The sequence below is a fragment of the Rhamphochromis longiceps genome, linkage group LG20, assembly GCF_057381845.1.
Source record: "Rhamphochromis longiceps isolate RC_006_pf linkage group LG20, R_longiceps_female_GT1.1, whole genome shotgun sequence".
NCBI classification, from domain to species: Eukaryota; Metazoa; Chordata; class Actinopteri; order Cichliformes; family Cichlidae; genus Rhamphochromis; species Rhamphochromis longiceps.
This window is the reverse complement of record NC_140576.1, coordinates 6,271,116-6,290,768: the sequence shown is the minus strand read 5'-3', so window position 1 is coordinate 6,290,768 and position 19,653 is coordinate 6,271,116. Positions and strand designations below refer to the sequence as shown.

Below are 19,653 nucleotides of genomic sequence, written 5' to 3'. Positions count from 1 at the left end.
AAAGAACAGCTGCCTTATATTGTTCATAGTTACTGGATGGAAAAATAACAGATCCCTTACAGGACCACATTCACTTTATGTGTTTACATGCAGCTTCAAAATTTATAGCATTATTCTTCTGCTGTCATGTAGATATGCTGTCAGGCTGCACATCACCATGTGTTTGCCATGTTTTTAACCACACCAGTGTCACCTGCCAAAAAAGGGATTTCCAGTATTTCTCAATAAATAAATAAATGAAAGATTACCAGAACTGAAACTGCTCTAAATGACTTGTTGGCCTTTACTGTCACCTATATCTCACAAATGATATCACGTCATATAACAAGCTATGCAGAGTAAGAAACACTTCTTTTACAAGGTAAAGGTTTTGTACTTATTTAACCAGGTGAAAAGATTTATTGAAGGTAGAAATGTGATTTTCACATCACACTTGGCCAAGTGGGCAGTAGAAACCGCAAGAAGTTGAACACAGCAGATATTTTAAGTGTCCAAAAAAAAGTTTGGACAGATGATAATGTTGAACACAGAGTAGGCACAATAAAGCAGTCATAAAGATCTTTGCAAAACAGGTCATTTCTTTAGTTTATGTATATATAAAGGCTTTGTAAATCCTCTTGACTACTGCCTTTTTATCAGTTTATATTTATCAATATAAACACAGAAAATCACTTTTTGGCATGGGGTGGCTTTAATTTTTTTTTTAATAAGAGGTTAAAGATGAAGTTAATTTAATTTTCCTTATGTCTTGATCTTTTTCTTTTATATCATGGGTAGGTGTTATATACGCTGTAGCTTCAACCTACACCTTTTCGATTAGTCATTTCTTCTTTTCTTTTAATCATTTCGTGTGCTATAAATGAACCGAATAAAGACAGTTAACCACCGGGAGCACCAGCTACAGCACAGTTTAGAGGCTAACTAAAGACGGATTTAGCATTTTTTTTTAATCTCTTAAAATGTCTGTAGGAAAATGAACGGCTCTTTGGAGGTATTTCCAAATGACATATTTCCCCCCTTTCGCACCGTTTTTCGTGCTCCCAGCAGCATATCTTTAAGCGCTAACGCCGAGTTAGCGTGAAGGAGCAGGAGATTTTTATCAACAATTTTACGCAGTGTCGCCAATAAGGAAGCTGCAGGCTTCCTACGTTTTCTGTGGTTTTCAAGTAAGCACGAGGGTTAATGGTTTCTATTGGCAACCGGACCCGGATTCTCAAAAACAACAGCTGGCGACGTAAACCGTCCCGTCCTGAGAAGAGACGCGACACAGCCTGGAGGAGTTTGTCGAGACAAAAAGGTTTTTGTGGTTTGTGTATGTGTGGTTTCTTATTATTATTATATAAATATATATTATGCTGTCTCAGTGCCACCTGTTACACACTTGAAAAAATTCCGCTGCAGCTTCTGTTTTGTGAGCGTTGACCTGGATAGCTATTGAATTACAAACATGGAGGACAGTTTTCTTTTGTCGGGACGTCTAATTCAAGACAATAAGTTGACGCTACCCGTGAAATAGAATTTTAAAGACATTTTTAAGTCTTGAGGGATTCAGTATACTGTTGTTGTCAAAAAAGCCGCAGTAACAGGTAGGTTAACAATGGCTCAATAAAAGCCACTGGTACAAATCCAGTCAAGTCGATTTTATTTTACCAGTTCCCTTTGCAGTAGATAAAGTCTTTCTTCTTTTGTCAATGGTAATCTTATTTTGTGTGTGCATAAAATTTCACCAAACTAATATCAAGTCAGAACAATACAAATACATAGTTATAAATAATAGAAAACACTGTGCAAAAGTTTCAAGCCACTCCTTATGTCTTTAAATTTGGCATCCAAGTAACAAATTTAAGCAACATACTTACCTTCATACAAGACTTTTTTTTTCATTTTTCATTTTTACAGTGTTACTGAGGAATAGTTCTCCAGGCTTTCTGAAGGTCTTTCAAAGTTTTTTTCTTTTTGGATGTTGGCTACTTTTTCACACCTTTTCACTCCAGTTTTTGTACCTGATAATTTTCAGATAAATAAATTTTTTTTTCGGTTATTTTGAACAACTTAACAATGCAATAAAAAGCATAAAAAGTCTTCTAACCCAAGAGTTGAACTAGTGTTGTGTCTACACATAACAGAAAAATTAGCAATTTTATCTTTTTTTTTACTAGCAGCCTGTCATAAAACATAATGTGTTTTTCTTTAGTTAAATATATTTTTAAAAATACCAAAAATAAAACAATTGTATTTTTGCACCAACAATTGTGATTCTCAAAGATCTATTAGTTGATAAATGTTCCATACTGAGTAATCAGTATAACTCAGTATAACAATATCTTACCTAAAATCCTGAATAATCTGTACTTATGTGAAATATCCTGAATAAAAAACTCAGGAGTCCGCACTAGTAGTAGGAGAAAAGAAGAAGTGGCAGGTCTAAAAAGAATTACAGGAGATGAACAGTATCTTAAGAAAGAAGATAAGAATTAAGAAACAGGGGGGGGGGGAATCCACCATAGATTTGTCACAGGAACTGAGAGATGGATCTGGCTTTTCAGTTCATATGATATTATTCATCAAAGCTTGATCAGAAATGGCTTTTGTGTATGGGAGGCTGTCGAGGGAAACTAGGAGAAAAGGCTGAGATATTGCAAATTACACAAGAACTGGACTGAAGATCAGAAGATCAATCCAAATTTCAAATCTTTTGGTTCAAATCTTTGTCAGTATGTGCAGAAGAGGTCTAGAGAGTACAACAATGAGTCTCTACAGCATTCTGTAAAGCATGATGGAGGCTCTGTCGTGGTTTGGTGCTGTATTTCAAATAATGGTGTTGGGGATCTTGTCGAAATTGATGGAATTATGAACTCTATGTTGAAGAGTAAAGGTGCTTGTTTATGCTTGTTTTTATTACTTCTTCTTCTTTTTCTTTTTTTACATTTCAACATGTGACAGATATATTTTATCCTCATTTCCTCCGTTAACCATTAGACTACAATGTTGTAATTGCTTTCAACAGCCATGAACAATCCCGCCATTTGAGCAATCATGACTGCTTTGGTTCGACCTGGAGTCAATATTTCAGAGATATGTAAGGAAGGAGACAAGTTCCTTCGGAGCGGTGAGCTGGAGAGAGCCACCTCCTTGTACATGTCTGCCTTCAGGACTCACGCCACCTCTGCGGTGTCCCACATGAGAAAACTGGATAAGTCCGGTCTGGATTTGGTGATCGCTACTCTAGAGGGCTGGCTTGACAGTCATGTGAAGAATCAGCCTGCAGAGGGTCTTAATAAAGGTCTTGCTGCTGTTTTCCTCTCCACACTCAGTCCCAACAATCTGTTAGCCACCATTTACAAAATGGAGTCTCTTCTTCAGAGTGACACGCATGCCTGTGAGGAGATTCTTGCTCGTTGCACTGCTATGCTTGAAGGGAAGCGGAACCTTCCTCCAGAGGGTTCAACTCATGTTTTGTTAGAGATAACTCGAGCCCTCGCCTGCTTGTTATCAGAATCTCACAGGTTAAAGGGACTAAAGATTTACCTCAAAGCTTACCGGAATAGCAAGTCTGAAACTGTCACACTGGTGAAGAGCAGACAAGCGGGATACTTACCCAAAATAGTGAAGGCCTTTGCAGAACAAATCATGCTCATACATCCCACTCTGGTAGTTGACAGCAAGTGGAGAGTGGGAACAAAGGACAATGACAAGCTTGAAGAAGAAACTTCTGCTACTGTTATTGAGTTTTTGCTGTCTATTTCACCTAGTAACAAAGAAGTACAGGAACTCAATGCAGCATATTTGTTTTTGATGGGCAGGTTTATGGACAGTGCAGAGGCATACTCTTCCCTCTTGCAGTATGCTCATGGCCAGAAAATACCAGAGAGTACTATAGAAAAATTGCTCCAAGAAACTCCTGAGAGGACAGCCAGACTCTTGACAAGCCGAGCAGCTGCTTGCTTTTCAGCAGGTGGAAAGATTGCAGAGGAGTGCTCAGATTTGGGGAAAGCATTTGAGACTCACCCAGCCACTGCCCGAATTTACTTCCAAAAGCTGTTCAAAGATCAGGGAACTGGGGTGGCAGCTTGCAACCATCTCCGTCAGCAGGCGGAGAGAGGCCTGTCTGATTACAGAGATCAGGTCCTTGTCCGGGCAGATCTGCGATCTACTGAAGGAGTTGAACTTCTGGACCCTGTTATCACTCAGTTACGGACCCTGTGCCATTTAGAACCTGGTGGGGGAGACAGAGAGTTGCGGGTCCGACTGGCTGATTGTCTTCTCCTCAGAGGAGAGCACAAAGAGGCCCTCTCTATCTGCAGCCAGCTAGCTGCCGCACAAGGTCAGCAGAGCTATCAAAGCACGGTCCACGTCCTTCGCGGATATGCACGATTGCTCTCTGATGACCAGAAGGGTGCATTAGAAGACTTTCAGGCTGTGATTGAACACAATGCCCCCCACCCATCCAGCTGTGTGCGAGCACTTTGTGGCAGGGGCCTCCTGCGAATGATGGGTGGCTTAAACTACCTGACTGCTTTAGACTATGTGACAGCCAGCAGGCTGCATGCTCAGGAAACAGCATTTGCTGTGCGCTGCTTGGTACCCTGGAACTACCGTGGGCTGCTGTTTACTGTTCTGCTGGAGCAGGGACGATTCATGCTTGAAGGGTCTAGAGATCACAAACCCAAGTCCAGTTCTGGTGAAGACTCCCAACAGCACCAAAAGGAGGAACATATGCAGACCCTATCAAAGAGGGACAACCACAGATCAAGGTATGTTTGTTTTAGATATGGTTTACTGAGCAATGCTTTCTCAGAGAAAATATTTTGGCATGTCACAGCAGGAAAAGTCTACTTTATTGCATGGTATGGTCTTTGTTGTGTGTTTTCTCAGTGTGATTGTTGTCCCGTTGTGTTTTTTTTCTGCTTTGTACGTTAGGACTCCTGCTGGTGTCCATTCCCTTGCTCTGTTGCTGATGGAGCTCCAGCCCAGTGCCGATGGGCCTCAGATCTTGGCAGCAGATGCCTTGTACCAGCTTGGTCGGGTGGAGGAGGCTTACCGATTGCTGCTGTCCATCGGGCCCACCAATCCTCGGGCACCTATCTTGGCTCGCCTTGCTTTGCTGCAGCTGCACAGAGGCTTTCTTTATGACACCAATCAGGTATATAAGTTTGAGGTACCAATTTTTCATGTTTAAATGGATTCAGGATTTTTTGTTTCCTGTTTAGGAAACCTAATTTCACACTTGCTTATTTTGTAAAACATATATAAATAAAGCAGGAAGCTGAGTGAAAGCAGAGTGTAGTTCATTATTAGTAGTTTTGGGGAAACACCTTTGTTTATTTAACTAGTTTCCTTTGAATAATTTCTGGATGCACCTTCAAAGTAATTACATTCATGATATAAGGAGCTATGAGGGCTCAAATGTGAAAAAATCTTCAGCGATCAATTCACTTCTAAAATTACCTGATAAGCATCCAAATGTCTGATTTCAGTGTGCGGTAGCTACAGTTTTGTTTTGAAAAGTGTAGCTTTGAGTTTAAAAAAAATGTTAACAATGATTTTAACCACCGAATAGTCCTGATTTACTCTTCATGTCTGTCAATTTTTTCCTGTAGCTGCTGAAAAAGCTCATCTTGTGTGGTGATACCAGCTGCTTGCGCCCCCTGTTGGCAGTGGCACAACAGAAAGACAGAGCACTGCTGCAGGGACACTCCCACTCAGCTGCAAAACGCATTTTGGACCGAGCAAGCGAGGAATGTGCTGTCAGAGAGGCTGTGGCATATCTCTCCATTGCAATTATGGCCTCTGGTGAATAGAATCTGTTTGATGAGTTGTTGATATTTGGTACTGATCTGTTGCTAACTATTGATAGTATTAACATTGTTGGTTGTTGCATGCAGACTGGAGTAATGATTTGTGGAATTCAGCACAAAACCCAAGCTTTTTTTTAGATTTCACTTTAAAATGTCTTGCAGAACATAACACAAATTACAGATGAGGATAGAATAATTACGCCCACAATGAAAATTTCATTTTTTAAAAAGTATTTCCAGATGCCGGTAAACAGAGAGACAACTTTTTGACACAGCTTTTCCAAACATCCTATTTTTATTTTGGATGATTAGTTGATTTTTACGGAGCCCCGCAAGGGACATGGGAGAAAAAAAAATTACGATGAACTTTTGCGATGTCTTTTACTTTGGACATAGAAACGAAATTATTCACAATAACTGCCAGAGTCAAATTATTAGCCTCCATGATGCTAACAGTTAGTTGGGCATCATTTTTGTGTAGTGTGTAGTCGTTTATTATAGTTTTCAACAAGTCTGAAATCAGGGCTTTTTACAAGCCAGTCAATAACATTCACTTTGGTCTCCTGGAATTAGTTCTTCACCTGGAGTCCCATATATTTTGGGTCATTATCATGTCAGACAAAGTGATGACCCAGACCCAGTTTTGCTGCTGATTGGTTGAGGTGTTCTTTTAAAATCTTCACAAATCCATCTTAGTTTGTGATTCCTTCCACTGTGACGAGATTCCTATTTCAAGCCGCACTGAAGCATCCCCACAGCATATTACTCCCACCGCTGTGTTTTTCTCTGAGTACAGTGTTCGTTGGGTTATACAGCAGCGTCTCTTTGGCCAAAGAGCTCTAGTTTACAGGCAGCATATTCTTTCTGCAGGGTGTCTTTAGTATATTACAGTCTTATTTGAAAGTGTCTCTTGTGCAGTGGTGGAGTTTTTTTCTTGCAGTCTATTCCTGTGCAGGGCTGCAGTGACTGTCTTTTTTGAGACTACATTTCCCAACTTGGCTAAGTCATTCACAAGTGTCTTTACATATCTCTCTCAGTAGTTTTTTTTTCCAGAGTCATTGAAATCGTTTGCTTCCTACCTCTACCAGGCTTGTTCTGTATTGTGTGGCTCTCTTAGAATTTCTTAATGATGCTTATCACTCCAGTCCACTCCATCTCCTGCTTTATGCACATCAAGATTTTTTTTTCTCAAGCTAAACTGATTTTTGTGTTTTTGGCATGATGGTTTTTCAAGTGACAGCTCAAAGCCTTGCTGAAGTTTTTATACTGTTTGCCATTTTTACAAGCCTTGAGCATTACAATGTTAAACTACATTATATCACATCAGTGGTTTGGGCTTTGAGTTTTTAAGGGGGCTAATTATATTGACTGTGGTAATTCTTGTTTCTTTCTGAAATAATTCTGTTATTGTGTCCAAATAGAAATAATTTTAACTGAAATTTTAAATATCATTGGGAGAAATGAATGAACTGAGCATTATGTCCTCATCCGTAGGTAGATTAGCCATGCATTATTTAACCACACATCTTTTGTGGTTAAACATAAGACCTGAAACCAACTTCTACTGTGTGTATTTGAATCTATGATTTATTTTACACAAATATTGAAACTGACACTAAAATGAGATTACACATACATATAAAAACAGTCAATTCATTGTTTTTCTCAGGTGGCGAGGCAGCTGAATCACTACTAGAAAGAGCGAGGTGCTACGCTTTGCTGGGTCAGCGAAAAACAGCCATATTTGACTTCAGTGCCATTCTGAAGGAGCATCCGAAACACGTGCATGCCCTCTGTGGAAGAGGTTTCACATATCTCATGCTGAATCAACAAAAGGTTTTTTTTTTCCTCTAGTCTTATCTATCATTGAAACTCGATACTATTGCCCTTTTTGTTCAGGTGGTTACAGCTAAGTGCTTGAGTGATATGTTGCTTGTGAAACAGCTGTAGCGTAAAACAACCTGAGATTCCTTACTATTAAGTCAAACTAAATTATTGTACAATTATTAAATAAAATGTTCTCCTCTGGGCTTTCCTGATAACAGGAATTTAAGCATTCGAATAATTTAAGCAACAATCATAGCTTTAAAACATACAGGGAGTGCAGAATTATTAGGCAAGTTGTATTTTTGAGGAATAATTTTATTATTGAACAACAACCATGTTCTCAATGAACCCAAAAAACTCATTAATATCAAAGCTGAATGTTTTTGGAAGTAGTTTTCAGTTTGTTTTTAGTTTTAGCTATTTTAGGGGGATATCTGTGTGTGCAGGTGACTATTACTGTGCATAATTATTAGGCAACTTAACAAAAAACAAATATATACCCATTTCAATTATTTATTTTTACCAGTGACACCAATATAACATCTCCACATTCACAAATATACATTTCTGACATTCAAAAACAAAACAAAAACAAATCAGTGACCAATATAGCCACCTTTCTTTGCAAGGACACTCAAAAGCCTGCCATCCATGGATTCTGTCAGTGTTTTGATCTGTTCACCATCAACATTGCGTGCAGCAGCAACCACAGCCTCCCAGACACTGTTCAGAGAGGTGTACTGTTTTCCCTCCTTGTAAATCTCACATTTGATGATGGACCACAGGTTCTCAATGGGGCTCAGATCAGGTGAACAAGGTGGCCATGTCATTAGTTTTTCTTCTTTTATACCCTTTCTTGCCAGCCACGCTGTGGAGTACTTGGACGCGTGTGATGGAGCATTGTCCTGCATGAAAATCATGTTTTTCTTGAAGGATGCAGACTTCTTCCTGTACCACTGCTTGAAGAAGGTGTCTTCCAGAAACTGGCAGTAGGACTGGGAGTTGAGCTTGACTCCATCCTCAACCCGAAAGGGCCCCACAAGCTCATCTTTGATGATACCAGCCCAAACCAGTACTCCACCTCCACCTTGCTGGCGTCTGAGTTGGACTGGAGCTCTCTGCCCTTTACCAATCCAGCCACGGGCCCATCCATCTGGCCCATCAAGACTCACTCTCATTTCATCAGTCCATAAAACCTTAGAAAAACCAGTCTTGAGATATTTCTTGGCCCAGTCTTGACGTTTCAGCTTGTGTGTCTTGTTCAGTGGTGGTCGTCTTTCAGCCTTTCTTACCTTGGCCATGTCTCTGAGTATTGCACACCTTGTGCTTTTGGGCACTCCAGTGATGTTGCAGCTCTGAAATATGGCCAAACTGGTGGCAAGTGGCATCTTGGCAGCTGCACGCTTGACTTTTCTCAGTTCATGGGCAGTTATTTTGCGCCTTGGTTTTTCCACACGCTTCTTGCGACCCTGTTGACTATTTTGAATGAAACGCTTGAATGTTCGATGATGAAGTCCAGACGCTTTTCTTTGCAAGCTCCTTTGACTACGATGACCTGGATGACTGAGAACCTTCACAGACATTTCGATGATCACGCTTCAGAAGCTTTGCAATTTTGAGACTGCTGCATCCCTCTGCAAGATATCTCAGTATTTTTGACTTTTCTGAGCCTGTCAAGTCCTTCTTTTGACCCATTTTGCCAAAGGAAAGGACGTTGCCTAATAATTATGCACACCTGATATAGGGTGTTGATGTCATTAGACCACACCCCTTCTCATTACAGAGATGCACATCACCTAATATGCTTAATTGGTAGTAGGCTTTCGAGCCTATACAGCTTGGAGTAAGACAACATGCATGAAGAGGATGATGTGGACAAAATACTCATTTGCGTAATAATTCTGCACTCCCTGTACAATTATATAATGGGATAAAGCCTCACCACATATGTTTTTTTTCTTCTGGTGGACCTGAGAAATGTCTCTTAAAAGACATTTTCAGTATTTATTTTCAGTAATTGCAGAAAATGAACCCAGGACCTGACTAAATGTAACAGTGGTAGCTAGTTTAAAGCCCTTTTGGTGTAGCCTGGAGAGCGTATATCATATTACTCTTACACCTTGCCTCCTTGATATTAAAGTGTTAATTTATCAGTCTGTGTTTAGAGAAATTGCTTCAGTTTTATAATATTGTAATAATAAAATCACTTTCGGTGAAATGCCCCACAGGGACCCTAATGTTGAATTAAGAATAAAAATTAATGCCAAGGTTTCCAAGGCTACTTTCTCTCTTCGTATCATTGAGCCTTTAACCTAATTTGAGTTTTCCCCTAAACATAAAGCGACACCTTGTGGCTTTCTGGGGAAATCTGTTTGAAAAAGGGGTGCCACAGAATTGTGATCTTTATAAATATACCAGTCTTATGCTAACACTTATTAACATGGTCTAGAAAAATTATGAAAAGTATGATATGCATGTTGGACTGCATGTTGAAATAAAGTATAACATTTGAACTCTGTTCTCCCTCTAGGAATGTACTCATGATATCCTGGCAGCACTTCAGATAAATGCTGACATAGTGACCAAAGACATTCTTTCACTCAAGGACAGGGCACAGAAGCTGGTCTGTGATTGGCTGCATCAGTTCTGTCGTACCAATCTGTCAGATATTGTGGCCACTCATGGTGTTCCCTGCCATGAAGAGCAGCTTAGAGAGGCTTTCATAATTGGTGGAGCTTTGATGAGGGCTGACTGTAGAAACCCCAGATGGCATCTGCTCTATGTGGACATCCTTTTGGCAAAAGGTGAGATTGTGGGGGAAATTTTCTGAGCCGGATCCTTGCTAGGATTGGAAATCATCTGCCTAGCAGCTTATGGCTTAGGCTGTGTGACGTTTCCAATTTGACAAAAAGCACTATTGCACCTGTCATCCCCTGTTCTCAGTAATCCATACTTCTGTTATGGTCCACCTGCTCCAGGTGAGGTCAAATCAGCAGGCGTGCATCTGTGCCAGATATTTGGCCAGGAGCCAAGAGATGCAGTGGCCCAGGCTCGGGTGGGTGTGGTGGATGCCTGGCAGAAGAAGTACTGCAGCGCAGCTCGCAGGCTCAGCAAACTGGCTGAGAAGGATTCATCCTATTTTGACTTCTTGCTGGCTCTCATCCCATTTAATCAGCGGAAATGCATGGCACAGGTAAGTGTACAGGAAACCCAGATTTAGTACCAGATGAGCAGATCTGCCAAAGTTGTTTGTTCTGGCTTTGTCAGCGTTATTTTTCATCAAAAAAAAAAAAGTTTATGTCAGGATATTTCCATGATATTACAAAAACCCCATGTCATTTCTCTCTATTGAACCAATGGGTGTTATAGTTGTATGTATATATTCTATGTATGTATTTTCATTTATGGTAAAATACAGTACAAACATGTGGCGGGTCCACCATCTCACAATGACTATCTTAGATGCCTAAATTAGATGGCAAAGTCAATAATGTGAATCTGATACATATCTACTCTAAACTACATGTACACTGGGACAGGAAGCAGCTCAGGAGGCCAACAGTGTGTCATCATGTGGTCAGTGGAAGCAGGCGCTCACCCTCCTGACTGTGGCAGTACAATCAGGGGGCAGTCAGAGAATGGAGTATCTTCACCAGCGGGCTGTGTGCCTGGCACAGCTGGGCTTACATGAGCGGGCTATATCTGATCTGGACAGAGTTATACAGAAACACGATGGACCTGACTACAGCTGTTCAGACCACCCTCAAGTCCGGGTGGAGGATTTGTGCTTGCGAGGTCGCAGCCTGGTGCTCTGCTCCAAAGAAGGGCCAGCTCTGGAGGACTTCATCCGGGCCCTGGAGCTCAACAGAGAACAGGCCATCAAGTGTGTGGAGGCTGGGCTAGGAAAACTGCCTCTGGCTGAGTGCTTCCTGCGGGGGGCGCTGCAGCATTATGGGGAGCAACATCTCAGTAAGGCTTGGACCTTGATTGAATGTGGCCTCCTTTTGGACAGTGAGAACACAGAGCTCCGCAGACTGAGGGCAAAAGTCAAACGAGAAGTGGCCAATCCTTGCAACGTGAACTAGTGTTGACTGTGAACTGGACACAGAATCTCCAGTGGAGCCGCAAAAGCTCCAATCAGGTCAATGTCCTACCTCAAAATTAGAAACAAAGAAAAGAAAAACCTAATCCCAATCATTTTGTTATGCTCAGCTTCCTAAATTTCATGGGATGTTTGGTGCTTCCAGAGCACCCATTGCTACTGTTCATATTATTCCCTCAAAGTTCAGTTTAAACTTACAGGATTAACATCAGTGTCTTTACGATTACATCAAAGCAAAAATATTTATTATAAGAGGAGTAAGTGAATTAATATTTAACACCACAAACACTTATGACATAAAACATTAGCAATGTAATTAATATGATAATCACAAAAAACAATAACTATGCTATCATAATGTATAAGCAAAATCATTCAGCGTTCAATGCTGTCACACCTAGATAAGTGATATAAGAAAGTGCCAAGTGTGCAGGTTTTATGCTTTTCAAATGAAGACAAATCTTTAATCATATCCATGGTGGCAAACACAATTTAGCACTCAGAAGTACATGTGATTATAAATACTGAAATTTAGTTCACACTGCTGCCATTGGAGAATAATTAAACATAATGTCAAAACACAAGTAGTTTTCACTGTGCCTCTACTACGACTTTTTGCATTGTATGATGTATATAGCATTAGATTTATGCATATACTGCTCATGTAGCTGAGATGAAACATTCACTGTGGTATTATGCATACACAGTAATGTATTGTGGTTCCATATTGCCAAAGTAGGACTTCTCCCACTCACTCATGAGGTCAAAGTGCAGTGGGCGGTCACAGAAGGTGCAGGAAGCGGTCGCCGGGCCATTGAGCAGAAGACCTGCTTCCTGCCAAACATCCACCAGTTTCCCTGTGAATGATAAAAGTGTTTGTAAGAATAAACAGTTAAATGTTGATATTTATTTTCTTTTAAAATGTTTAAAAGTTCTGGTCTGATTATTCTAGCACGTGCCATTTTTTAAGCTCCCCATAGAGCACGGTCATTTAGGGGAGCAGGTCAATGTCAAGAGAGCCACAATGTCTTGTGGGAAAACATTTGCACTGACCATTATCCCCATATTTTGCCAGATATTTAGCAGAACACCTCTGACCTAATTACAGCAAGTGGCCTCACACTCACCCACAAAGTACTCCATCATTTTGGGGTTGTGATGAGGAGATGGAGCCAGTCTCAGCAGCTCCTCACCACGAGGCACTGTGGGGTAGTTGATGGCCTGTACGTAGATGTTGTGCCTCTCCAGAAGGATGTCACACACTTTGGTGTTCAGCTCAGCGTTGCCCACCTGGAAAATAAATCATAAAAGATGGCACGTGTCATTTAGGAGAAACTTTTATTCTGCACAGTTAGGTAGTGCATACATGGATGAATCGTTTTACTCAGCCTGTAGAGTCTAGATTAGATCTCTGGAATAATTATGGGCTGCTTAATTGGTTAGTTCTACTCAAAATTTCAATCTGTTAAAAATAATAAAAAATTCTAAACTAATTAAATAAACTGGTATGCAGTTGTTCAAGCCTATTATACAATTTTAAGACTCAGTTTACTTAATTGTTTACTTATTTGTGCAATTTAATCACGATTAAAGACTATAACTAAGTCTGTGTTACCCTCCCGACTTCATCTGACCTACGTTGTACTTTCTAGGTTTATAAAATGAATAAGTATTATAATATATATAATAAGGAAAATCAGGTTTAACTAACAAGTGATACTGAAATAGCGGTGGCTGTAATCCAGTGTCCATTTAGCTGTGCTAAATCTTTTTACCCGAATGGGGATGATGTGGCTGGGGCAGTTGACCACCGGTAGGCCTTTATCCATGAGCAGCTGCCTCATGTGTTTGACATTCCTCTGGTGGGCTCTGCGGAGCGCCTGCCCCTCTTCACTCTTCAAGACCCGCACAGACTCCAGCGCTCCGGCCAGGACCATCGGGGGAAGGGCCGTTGTGAAGATGAAGCCGGCTGCGTAGGAGCGCACTGTGTCCACCAGGGCAGCGCTGCTGGCGATGTAGCCTCCCACACAGCCAAAGGCTTTACCTGAAATAGTAACAAATGACAGATTCTATGTAAAGTGGTGGGGAGAGCATTTATTAAGTGTAAATAAAAATGACATACTTTTTTTTTTCTTACATTGCCATTTTGTATAACTTTATTATTTCTACATTAATACATTTCACAGGTGTAAATTTTTTTTAAGTTATTTACATTTTTATTGTAAAAATATGATTATTGTGACATAAATATATAAACATTGAAAAAAGCAGAATGCATAAAAAATTTACACAAAATGTATTAAGTCTGAATCAAATGAATTTTAATATTTCTAACACACCAGCTAAAACACTCCCAAGTCAATTTGTATCAGTTTCTTAGTTAAGTTTCATCATTATTTTTTTCATTTACTGTCATGTGAACTGTTGTAACCAGACTTTGAAAAAGTCTGATGTTGTAATCCAGGATTAATTCACAAGGATTTCTACCAAAAGCCTTGCATCAAGTTTGACACCACGCAGTCTGCCTGTGGACAGTTTTATCAGAACAGCCAGAGAGGGAGTAGAACTGACGCTCAGCTGATAAAACCTCTGCTTCCTGTGATGAGAGCTCACTTCTCTCCTGACCTTATTGAACCAACAGGGGCGCAGTATCATGCCTGTTAAAAGTTATTGCTCCTTTGTTGGCAATGCGACAGTGACAGTTACTGAAGCAGAGGCTGTAAATGGGAGTTGGGCCAGTAGCAGAGCCTGTGAGAGTTTGAAGCTGTTTACCTTGTCCCGCTTAATAATAATGGATTGCATTTATATAGTGCTTTTCGGGACCCCTCAAAGCACTTTACAATACCACTATTCATTCACTCTCACATTCATACACTGGTGAATGAAAGCTACAGTTGTAGCCACAGCTGCCCTGGGGCAGACTGACAGAGGCGAGGCTGCCATATCGCACCATCAGCCCCTCTGGCCATCACCAGTAGGCAGTAGGTGAAGTGTCTTGCCCAAGGACACAACGACCGAGACTGTCTGAGCTGGGGCTCGAACCGGCAACCTCCCGATTACAAGACGAACACCCAACTCTTGAGCCACGATCGCCCCTGAGCTTATGCTCAAGATGAAAGGACAAAACTGCTGGTGTGAGAGAAGTGGATAACTCACCTAAGGTTCCAGAAACAATGTCAATCTTGTGCATAATGTTGTCTCTCTCGCCCACTCCAGCTCCGTGGGCTCCGTACAGGCCCACGGCATGAACCTCATCAACAAATGTCAGCGCTCCGTAACGATGGGCTACATCGCACAGCTCTTCCAGAGGACATATGGCACCTGAAAAATTAGAACGGTGTTTAGGTGAACAACAGGGTATAAGAGTAGCAAGTATTTAAGATCTAAAACAGGTGACATACTGAAGGAAAAAGCACAACTTTTCCAATAGCTGATCCTTGATCTGGTGTTTTCATGATGGAGGTGGAGAACATGTCAGCCCAAATGATGCTAAATTTGATTGAAAACTGGTGAATCTCAAGGCCATGGTTTATGACTTACCAGTATGTAATCTTCAGAGTCATAAAACCATTCAGTGACTAGTGCACTGTAGACGGGGGAGTTTTCATTGATAAAGAGGTCACTCCCTTTTGGAGAAAAATGTTTAAGCAAAGACTAATTAATCACTCACAGCAACTTTACGAAAAAGAGACACCGGATCCCTCAACTGTAGAGGGTCAAAGGATGGGTGTTTTTCCTTTAATTTGTCAACCACCGCATCCAAAATGTGTGATTAAGAAGTATGTGGTGAGTTATTCTCACAGATTTTGGAAACAAATATTTAAATCATAAAAGAACACATAAAAGAATTTAAAAAACATGATTAATATCAGTTTTTGCTTTTAAAAGTATGATCAGCTCGTGCTTTATGGAGCTGTCACTGGTGTAATATGCTGAAAAAACTGAGCTGAGAACAATACAATACTCTTTATCAAATATCATTTTAAACTTATACTGGTGATAATTGTTGAACTTTTTAAAGGAGGTGCATCCAACATCTGCTTAGAAGGGAACTCCTTCAAGGTATTATAATTCCAGCTGATGACCCCCTGAAGCAGCTTGAGAGAAAGAGATAATGGAAAAATAAGAGTCTTGTTTCCAAAAGTGCTTTTTCAAACGTTTGACTTCGTGGTTCTCACCGTCCATTGAGTGCACAGTCTCAAACGCCACTATTTTTGGTGTCGTAGGGTCTGAGCGTTGGAGCAGTTCCTCCAGGTGTCGACTGTCATTGTGGCGGAAGATGAAACGCTTGGCTCCGCTGTTCCTGATGCCCTGAATCATGGATGCGTGGTTCCCAGCATCGGAGTAGATCTCGCACCCTGTACAAAACAGTGAATAGATCATTAAACAAATAAAAAACAACTGCTAACTGCTAAATAACTAATAAATAGTTAACATTGATTTTAATGTTGAGGTAATTATTTACCTGGCAGCATCTTAGCCAGAGTGAAGAGGGTGGAGTCATTTGCCACAAAGCAGGAGGAGAAGACCAACGCTGCATCTTTCTGGTGTAGCTCGGCAAGCTCCTTCTCCAGAGACACATGGAAGTTGCTGGTGCCTGAAATGTTCCTCGTCCCACCAGCTCCTGCACCATGCTTGTCCAGAGCATCTCTGTGGACATCCACAACAAAAAGGTACAACATCAAGCCCAGATACAAAACAATGAAACCAGCTCCCTGTTTCGACTTGCGAGACAGACACACTCTCTGTTTTTAAGAGTAGGGTTGAAATGTTCCTTTTTGATAAAGTTTATAGTCCGGGGTGGATCACACTCTCTGTGTGTTTACACACCACTTTGCATTCAGTCTTTAGTTATTATTAATCTCTGTCTCTCTTCTACAGCCGGTCTTCTGCCCCTCACCATTTACCAGTCATTGCAAATGGAAATCTCGGAGTCTGATTCTGCTGGCAGTTTCTTCCTGTTAAAATGGAGTTTTTCTTTCCCACTGTTGCCAAATGCTTGCTCAAAGGGAGCCTTCTGATTGTTGGGGTTTTCTCTCTATAATCATACCTTAAAATAGATAAATAAAACTGCATTAAACTGAAGTGAATCGCATATCTTCTACACTGTGCCCAGTATGCTTATGTTTTTCCGTCAAATTCTCGAGTCCTTTGAGTTTATTTGGTTTCACTTCTTGCAAGAATGATGCAATTTAAACATAAGATTACCCAAGCCAGTCTACAGCTTTGTATCGCCATAAGGATAATTAATTACTCAAATCCAAACAGTATCTGCAAATATGTGGTCCAAAACCAAGTAGTGCATAGATTAAAATTTTGAGCCGCTGAAAAGTAATATGATATTTGCTGGGTCCTGTTACCTGATGGCGCTGAAGACCCGTGGGTGCCGACTCATTCCTAGATAGTCATTGCTGCACCAGACGGACACCTGGGAGCCTTCCCGCCCAGAAATGGAGTAATCCTCAGCAAACGGGAAGACCTCAGCACTCCTGTTCACTGTCTTGAAGACTCTGTATGTGTGGTCCTTCTTTTTCACAGCAATCTTCTCCATGAAGAACTGATCATAGTCATAGCTGGGGCCAGCTGTGGAAAGAATAGTTTTGACTGGGCTTCAGTTACTCTACAGCATCCAATAGACAGCTTTTTATTGCTGAATATTTACCACAGAATATTACAATGAAATGCCTGGAGGGGTAAAGCCCTTTTATTTGTATAACATACCCATGTTGTCTTTGAGGAGGTGGGTAACACTGTTGGGTTGAGCTGAAGTTGGGCACGCAGAATCCTTTACACCTTTCAGAGAAGCCATCAAACCTGTCAGAGAGGAGTGTGATTGTGTCAAATTTATAAATATTTTGTCCCCTATTTTTGTAATTCGTCAGATTTTCTTCTATTAAAGCTCAAATTCTGCTACTCTGATGACAGCATCGCTGCAGGTACTTAATTCCTACCACTTTCTTGAACATCCTCCTGTACTTCAGGGCTGGCTCGGACCATTCCAATCTGGGAGCTGACAAAAGGGCATCCCTTTGATACGGACACAGCCACCTGAGTAGCAGTTTGAGCAAAGAGCCTCCTTTGTTCAGCTGTGGGAAGCTGTTGATCCTGGGGTTTGGGGGCCGAGACGTTCAGCTTGGCTTCCAGAGAGCCCGGGCCGCTCACGGTGATCTGACGAGCGATGAGGGGGCAGTGATTCGCAAGAGACAGCAAGGCGGCTCCGGTTCTCCTTAAAGCCGGCTTTGGAGCCAACTTGAGGAAGGGGCAGTGATGGAGGAAGGCAGCCATGATACTGAAGCTGTTCTTACTCTGGGTTAAGACAGAAGATGGGACAGAAGATTTTGCCTTACGTGGGTGAAGATTATAAATTACATAGCACAGAGTCTCTGTGATACAACCCAGATTTATTTATTTAATTACTTTAGGTAAAAATAGCCTGTTTTAGTCAAATACACTATATGGTAATTCCCTAACTCCCTTCACAAATGATCTAAAGCTCATGCCTTAGCTTAACATGCAAAAATGCAAAAAATGCAAAAATGCAAAATGATGTTAACTGGTAATGGCAACTTGACTGGTAATGGCTCAGCTTAGAAAGCAGTAGGTGCCTCCTCCTGGGTGCGGCATGGAGCAGCCGCTTATCTTAACTCTGCAGGCACGTAAGAGCTACTTACTTGCATCATCAGCTGAGTCTGATTACCATGGAAGCTTTCAAATAATCCGATAAAACAGACGTTTCTTTTTGGTTAATGGCCATTATTTCCTGAGTCCGAAAAGTTTTTCAGACTCAGGAAAAATACTCACTAAAGCACACTCTACCACACAAATGTACTGATGTATATTGTAATTTGCTGGTGAGCACCTGTATGTGTAGTTTAGTTGGCTACCGGAACAGGTTCTATGATTTCCCACATTATTTTTGTAGTCAGCAGAAATAGTGTGGGAAGCAGTTGTTGTGAAGTCTGGGTTTTCTCTTGAAGTCTGATGTTATCTTTAACTGCTACTTCCATTTAAACCACAAAAGTAGGTCAAATTATTTTTTCACCTTATGATTGTTTGGTTAATTACTTTAAATACATTTAAATACTGACGCACAAAGCAACAAGAAGAAGAAGGCAGCTAACCAACAAAAAATGAATACATCCTCATTTATTAATTAATGATGGAGTATCCACACCAGATGTTTTTATCTCAGTTAAGAATATTTAAATCAAGCATATACAATTACAACAAAAATAAAATAAAAACAATGACTATAATTGATCAGAGCAGGGTTAATAATGAAGAAAACTCACCTGTTGACCTGCACTGAGGACGAACTTCCAAACAGCAAATAGGCAGAGGGTCAGTAAGTGTCAACAGTTACTGGTCAGATGTTGAGGCGCATTATGCAATCAGCTCAGTTCCCACCCATCAGAGGTGTCTGCGGATCTCAGCTTTGGGGGGGCCACAAAAGGGTGTTGTTTGTGTTTGTGGGAGGTGCAAAGACACTGATAGGGTTCCTATCGGCACACGCTGTGTTGTGGCACGCGCTGCTACTTAAAATAATGGTGAGAACAAGTTTGTGGTAACAATCTCAATATCTTCATGTTCCACAGCTTGTGAATATGAGATCTATTACACCACAACAAAGAGTGCACGAAGATGCCGCAGATGATGAGCCTAAATTATCAGATGACATGATGTCATGTTCAAGTCACACTGCAATTTTCTACCAATATAGAAAGCAATGCCATCTCCTATAATAAACCACACTATCAGGTTCTTTTGGCTCTTTGTGTTTTACTTTAACAGAGAAATGAGGACATTGTATGATTAACGTTTCTTTATGAATGTTCATAACACATACAGTTTTATAGGTTTTTAAAAAAAAAAAAAACATAGCAAAAGCTGTCTCTGTGATACTGTAATGTACTCACACAGAAACAT

At 40.8% G+C, this 19,653-nt stretch overlaps 2 protein-coding genes across 3 annotated transcripts; one reads left to right on the top strand and one right to left on the bottom strand.

Moving 5' to 3' along the window:
- The first annotated feature begins 1,187 nt into the window (after positions 1–1,187).
- On the top strand, positions 1,188–11,710 carry ttc34 (tetratricopeptide repeat domain 34). 2 transcript variants are annotated; one of them, XM_085393536.1, is made up of 8 exons: positions 1,188–1,312; positions 3,008–4,754; positions 4,921–5,143; positions 5,601–5,793; positions 7,468–7,634; positions 10,156–10,429; positions 10,604–10,818; positions 11,165–11,710. In XM_085393536.1, exons 2-8 carry the CDS (start codon positions 3,037–3,039, stop codon positions 11,708–11,710), a joined length of 3,336 nt encoding a protein of 1,111 aa, XP_085249662.1. In that variant the 5' UTR covers positions 1,188–1,312; positions 3,008–3,036. The 2 variants fall into 2 exon arrangements, with proteins under 2 accessions (XP_085249662.1, XP_085249661.1); XM_085393535.1 differs by having other exon boundaries at positions 1,224–4,754.
- A 451-nt stretch (positions 11,711–12,161) lies between these two features.
- Positions 12,162–19,172, bottom strand: LOC146644789 (5-aminolevulinate synthase, erythroid-specific, mitochondrial-like). Its single transcript, XM_085393538.1, has 10 exons — positions 19,020–19,172; positions 17,679–18,033; positions 17,449–17,541; positions 17,088–17,310; positions 16,193–16,377; positions 15,906–16,085; positions 14,884–15,048; positions 13,503–13,771; positions 12,855–13,017; positions 12,162–12,584 (listed from the first exon to the last, which is right to left on the bottom strand). Exons 2-10 carry the CDS (start codon positions 18,010–18,012, stop codon positions 12,421–12,423), a joined length of 1,776 nt encoding a protein of 591 aa, XP_085249664.1. The 5' UTR covers positions 18,013–18,033; positions 19,020–19,172; the 3' UTR covers positions 12,162–12,420.
- Between the last annotated feature and the right edge of the window lie 481 nt (positions 19,173–19,653).

Excerpts from the sequence above, each read along its gene's own strand:
- ttc34 (XM_085393536.1), top strand. The coding sequence starts at position 3,037 with ATGACTGCTTTGGTTCGACCTGGAGTCAATATTTCAGAGATATGTAAG. Across the intron at positions 4,755-4,920 it reads AGGGACAACCACAGATCAAG|GACTCCTGCTGGTGTCCATT; the intron begins GTATGTTTGTTT and ends TTTGTACGTTAG. Across the intron at positions 5,794-7,467 it reads CATTGCAATTATGGCCTCTG|GTGGCGAGGCAGCTGAATCA; the intron begins GTGAATAGAATC and ends TGTTTTTCTCAG.
- LOC146644789 (XM_085393538.1), bottom strand. The coding sequence starts at position 18,012 with ATGGCTGCCTTCCTCCATCACTGCCCCTTCCTCAAGTTGGCTCCAAAG. Across the intron at positions 17,311-17,448 it reads CCTCCTCAAAGACAACATGG|CTGGCCCCAGCTATGACTAT; the intron begins GTATGTTATACA and ends TTCTTTCCACAG. Across the intron at positions 15,049-15,905 it reads GACTGTGCACTCAATGGACG|GTGCCATATGTCCTCTGGAA; the intron begins GTGAGAACCACG and ends CTAATTTTTCAG.